Source organism: Bufo gargarizans, chromosome 8 (assembly GCF_014858855.1).
Source record: "Bufo gargarizans isolate SCDJY-AF-19 chromosome 8, ASM1485885v1, whole genome shotgun sequence".
Lineage (NCBI taxonomy): Eukaryota > Metazoa > Chordata > Amphibia > Anura > Bufonidae > Bufo > Bufo gargarizans.
Window position 1 is genome coordinate 86,318,192 of NC_058087.1, and position 6,000 is coordinate 86,324,191.

Below are 6,000 nucleotides of genomic sequence, written 5' to 3' on the forward strand. Positions count from 1 at the left end.
AATAAACAATTATTTGCAGAGATGTGGCAATATGACCATAATAGCCACAAAATCAGAGAATGTCTAAAGCCAGTTACACTAAGTAGAGAGCCTTGCCTCCAGATAATGGCTGTAGGAAAGGGCATAATAAACTTATTCTGGCCCTATAATCTCCCCAACCTCCCCCTATAAAGCTATGGAGTAATTTCTCTAAATATTTCTCTAATTCCTAATAAACAATGATTTGTTATTATATATACCGTATATTCATTTAGTTGTCCTTAATGCCAATATTTTGTGCCCTAAAATATTTCCTCCTTTTCAGGGGACATTGACCTATGACATCACAGCTTCATCACATTTTGCGGGCCTTCATCACGTCAAGTACACAAGAATTGGCACATTTTCTTCAATTAAGATGGCTGTGACAGCCTCTTCGCGATTAAATGGATGAGGGCAGTATGTATTTTTTTGTTTTAGCCCCCGATTAACCCCCTGATAGGCTGAATGTGACTCTCAGATGTTGCGGTCAGTGTTGAACACAGCATCTGATGGATTAAATGACAGGGGCAGCGCAATTGCCGTTCGCCGTCATTGCGTCCGCTCAGTACAATGGAATACGATGAAGTAATTTCAAACAAATCTAATTTCTTATCAGATTTCGGTGAAGCAGCTGTCTGGGCGCCACTCCGTTCGCCCGGTATAGGCTCCGGTGTCTGCAGCTCCTTCTTTTGTACTGGGCGGAGTTTTTGTATTAGGCGTGTCCCTTGCTGCAGCGCTGGCCAATCGCAACGTACAGCTCATAGCCTGGGAGTCCCAGGCTATGAGCTGTGCGCTGCGATTGGCCAGCGCTGCAGCAAGGGACACGCCTAATACAAAAACTCTGCCCAGTACAACACAGGGAGCTGCAGACACCGGAGCCTATACCGGGCGAACGGAGCGGCACCCAGACATACTAGTAAGTGCAGGGGGACCCCTGGGCGCCGCTCTGCCCACTGATATAGTTAGTTTTTAGTTTTTAAACTAGTGAAAGGTCCTCTTTAACTGACAGAGCCAGGTACTGAACAAAGCAGTGAAGAGGGGCTGGCCAAAGAAACGAGTGGCACTTGGGTGCAACAAGAGCAATGGTGACACCTTAATTTCCCCAAATGCCTAATTTACATATTAAAAAGTATCATAACTAAGAACCACAGCTATGTGTTTATGAAAACAGTTTGATAGGGAAGTCACTTGTGACAGATTCCCTGTTAAGATAAATTCAGTTACCGTATTTTTCGCCGTATAAGACGCACCGGCGTATAAGACGCACCTAGGTTTTTGGGGAGGAAAATAAGAAAAAAAATATTTTGAACTAATTGTGGTCTGTGGGTGATGCACTGTTATGGGGATCTGTGGATGACGCACTGTTATGGGGGATCTGTGGATGACACTTATAGGGGATCCTCTCTGGATGGCGCTGTTATGAGGATCTGTGTATGACAGTTATGGGGGGGATCTGTGGATGACACATATATAGCATCTTATGCTATGTGTCATCCACAGATCCCCTCCATAAGTGTGGGGGTCGCATTTGCTTTTATAATGGGGGTGGGGGTCGCATCTGCATTTATAATGACAGCGGGGCCCGTGCAGTGACTGTATTCTACTACACGGGCCCCGCTTACTGTACAATCATATCCCTAATACCGTAGTTAATTGTTGTGTGCACTGCATGTAAAAGCATAATGAGCGATGATGAGCGCTATTACTTACAATTAGAAGCGCTTGCCGTTCGGAGCAGGGAGGAGGGAGGAGGCAGGAGGCAGGCCGGGAGGACGGGCGCTGGCAGTGTGAGTCATCCGTCATGCGCCCACGCCGCCTGCTTCATTCATGAAGCAGGCGGCGCAGGCGCGTGACGTATGACTCACACTGCCAGCGCCCGTCCTCCCGGCCTGCCTCCTGCCTCCTCCCTCCTCCCTGCTCCGAACGGCAAGCGCTTCTAATTGTAAGTAATAGCGCTCATCATCGCTCATTATGCTTTTACATGCAGTGCACACAACAATTAACTACGGTATTAGGGATATGATTGTACAGTAAGCGGGGCCCGTGTAGTAGAATACAGTCACTGCACGGGCCCCGCTGTCATTATAAATGCAGATGCCGCCCCCAGCCCCTCCTCCCTCACAGCTGATATACCCGCCGCACGGCATCGCGGCGGGTGTATCATTGAAAACTAAGCAAAATCGGCTACATTCGCCGTATAAGACGCACTGCTATTTCCCCCCCACTTTTGGGGGGGAAAAAGTGCGTCTTATACGGCGAAAAATACGGTAATCATATTTTACTAAGGCTACTTTCACACTAGTGTTAATGTTTTCCGGTATTGAGATCCGTCATAGGGGCTCAATACCAGAAAAAAAATGCTTCAGTTTTGTCCCCATTCATTGTCAATGGGGACAAAACGTAACTGAACAGAACGGAGTGCTCCAAAATACATTCCTTTCCGTTCTCATACTGGAGAGTAAACCGCAGCATGCTGCAGTTTGCATTCCATCCTGAGATGCGGAGCAAGACGGATCCGTCATGACCCACAATGCAAGTCAATGGGGACAGATCTGTTTTCTCTGACACAATCGAAAACGGATTTGGCATCCAGCAGACTTTATAGACCTTGATAAACATACGAGATAGGATTCAGTTCACTTCTCCCTTTGTGCTAAATCCTAAGACTGAACCCATTCAGATTTCAGTGGATTATTGCATTGAGCATAAAACAGTGAAGTATCCAGCTTCCATAAAAAATTATGAATTTAAGGAGCTAAAACCCATATAGCAAAGACAAGCAGCATCCTAACATTTCAGATCACTCAATTCAGAACCTTACTCATGACATAATGCTGCATAGGACACCATACACATATATAATATAGGACACCACACACATATATAATATAGGACACCACACACATATATAATGTTGAGCAGCCAATACAAATATACAGACCAGACACGTGAAAAATCAGGACTGGATTGCACTTAATAAACATAAATATTCTACAAATAATTAGTTAATAGCCATCCAACAGAGAATAAAATGCAAAACCATAAGTCACATATCACCCAACAAATAGATAATAGTGTAAAGTCAAATCATTTCGGTTTGGTTCAGGTGGTATGGAGTGCTGGTATTCAAGTGGAACATCCAGAAGGATTCCCCATTCTATAGTTCCCTTCTTTTATCCCCTCCCCTCACAGGAGCCTTAACTCAAGACCTTGAACAATAAATGATAAAATATCTCCAACATGAACGCCGGCAAAATGTAATGCAGCTGCTTACTCTGGAGCAGGCTTGATGATACCATGTCTTTCTGCTGCACACCTCTATCTATTTCTGTAATGCTCTTCGGAACATCTTGCCCTTCTTTAATTAAGTCCTTCAATTAGTATCCTTTCAAGGCAAATAATGTGCAAGTTCCCTTCTTGACAATTGTACATTTTGCAGCAACTTTTCTTTTGGAACTTGTAAACTTATTTTGAGCAGGTGCCGTTAAAGGGGTTCTCAGGGTTTTATTTATTGATGGCCTCTCATTACAATAGGTCCCGGCACCAACTCCCCCACCGGTCAGCTGTTTTGCAGTAGCTCTGCCACCTGAAATAGGTGCTGGAACTAGATAGTTCCTTCCATTGTGTAGTGGGCACAGATGGTTATTACAGTGAATGGGAACAGCTCTGCAGTAATCAGTTCTGTAGTATTCAGTTGTGTAGTTAGGAGCTACTGCAGAACAGCTGATTGGTGGGATCTGATATTGATGACTAGGGATGAGCGAATTGACTTCGGATGAAACAGCCAAAGTAGATTTGCATACAACTTCATTTCAATGCTGTACGGAGCTTGGAACCAAACCTGAGTTCGGGAAATGGTTTTTTTACATTATAAATCAATTTCTGAAGTTATTATACAAGTCTCGCAAGACTTCGTGAAGTAATAACTGAGGCTCATCTCGCTCAGTACAGTATTGAAACAAAATTTTATGTGAATCTCCGAAGTCGATTAGCTCATCCCTATTGATGACTAGAGATGAGTGAATCGAGTTTGGATGCACTAAGCCTGCAGTCTATTAGAGGAACGGGGGAAGGGAGACGCCTCTCCCCTGCCCCACAGCATCACAGCATCCATCTGTATCGCTGTCCTGAGGACGGTGATACAGAGGACTAAGGAGATGAGCGCTTCCACAATGGAAGCGCTCATCTCCCTGTACGCTGCTGCTACCCCCCCCCCCCCCCCCCACTTGTCACCAGGGCCACGCGATCACCTCACCTTGCCCAATTGGCGGTGCAGCCCTGTATATAAATATATATAATTATTATCTAATATTATTAGTGCTATTATGATCCCTAGGACAATAAGGACAATGTCAGTTGAGCAAATCAGGTTAAAGGAATGATGGCTGGACAATTGTGGCTCAGCAATGCATGCTAAGGCTTCCAGGGAGGCTTTGGACAATCAAAGCTGTTGTTCTTGTCCATGCCTGCTGGTATTAACCAGCTGCCTTTACTGCTCTGCTCTCAGTGTTGTACGGCACTATAACTATGTGATGCTACATACATAGCTACATTTGACAGAAAAAAACAAACAAGGTACAAAAGTTCAACCCATTATAAATTCTTAATGTATAATGTTGACGGAGAGGTCAACAAACATAGCTCCCGAGTCATCTGCTAAATAAACCTCAAAGGGGGAATGTCCACATATAGCAAGCTGAATACAAGAATGTGTGCATACATACCGTATATGGAAACATGTAGAGTCACTTTTCAATGGTCACTCATTTTGAAGGAAATGTTTTTTTTTGGTTTGTTTTTTATAGAGAATGATATTATTTAAAATTTAAGGTTAATGATTGAAGATCTTTATAAGTGTAGCAGTACAACCTGTTCTCCTACTTGACCTGATGCACAGTGATTGAAATGCACTCACATAGCCCAGCTGCCAGAGGAACAGACTGCCAAGGACACACATGCACTTACAATGCGGTGACAGATCTATGGAATAGATTTATAGTGGTATTGAAACAGAAAAAGCATGCAAACACTATCCTGGTTTAGAAATTTTTATTCATACACAAAATTAATTACTTTTTATTCAGTCTAAAATGCAAATAAGACTGAAAGTACAAGGAAACTGGCATAACAAAGTATTACAATCTTATTGCACTCAAGCACCACCAATAATGCAGATCTGCAGTGTTTAATAAAATGTAGCAATGATTCGTATCTGATATAAAAAATGAAATTCTTACCCATCATAGTTTATCTTCATGCCCAGCACCTGTGGGATCAGAATTCCCAAAACACCCGCGTTCCACAGGATAAGATACATCTTGTTGAAGCTGCGCAAAGACACAAGTCGGTTAACAGACTTTAAACTGCTGGCTGGACTTTAGAAGAAGTGATCGCTTGCTCTGTACACTTACAGCAGAGTTATTAACCCACACTTATCTGAGGCTGAGAAACTGTATGGGATTCTCCCGAAACCCTCCCTGGAGGCTAAATCAGTTTGATCTTTGTTCTGCTGTGGCATCAGACATGCTGGCATTCTAAGTAGGATATGTCATTGTCCTTGTTTAATTTAACTAGCATTGTCTAGATCCTTAATAGGAGTGATCATATGATGTGATGAGAGAGGAGCTCTGCTCTTCCACAAAAGACAACCACCAGTACTGGTATTAAGAACAAGGTTCAATTCTAACACATTATACAACTGCGCAGTTACATAGAAACGTATGCAAGCTACCCTCTTATACTGTCCATTACGCATTACCAGCTATTTGCATGTCATTGTACAGAGTTACAGTATAGCAGAAAATATAGACATTTCTCTTCAGAAGCTTACATTGATGTAGGTTCTTCAAAGGGGTTTTCTGGTATAGAAAACTAATTTTCAAAGTAGTGCAGAGCTCCTGTACTGTGTGTATGTGACAGATTACTGGTTTCCCTCTAAACGTTGTCAAGTACTGTTCCTTTCCGTATAATGAACACTCA

General features: G+C 43.1%; 1 protein-coding gene across 3 annotated transcripts in view; it reads right to left on the bottom strand.

Annotated features, from left to right (window-relative positions):
• The window catches only part of CPO (carboxypeptidase O), a 224,946-nt gene extending 219,356 nt beyond the window's left edge, over positions 1 to 5,590 (bottom strand). The window contains exons 1-2 of one of the 3 annotated variants that reach the window (XM_044304955.1): positions 5,433 to 5,590; positions 5,259 to 5,348 (exon numbers count right to left, since the gene is read on the bottom strand). Coding sequence is in view for 1 of the 3 variants with exons in the window: in XM_044304953.1 (XP_044160888.1) it covers positions 5,259 to 5,278 (20 nt within the window). In the remaining 2 variants the exon portion in view is untranslated. Of the gene's footprint in view, positions 1 to 5,258; positions 5,370 to 5,432 lie in introns of those variants that run through there. The other 2 variants (XM_044304954.1, XM_044304953.1) reach the window with 2 other exon arrangements.
• Positions 5,591 to 6,000: the final 410 nt, after the last annotated feature.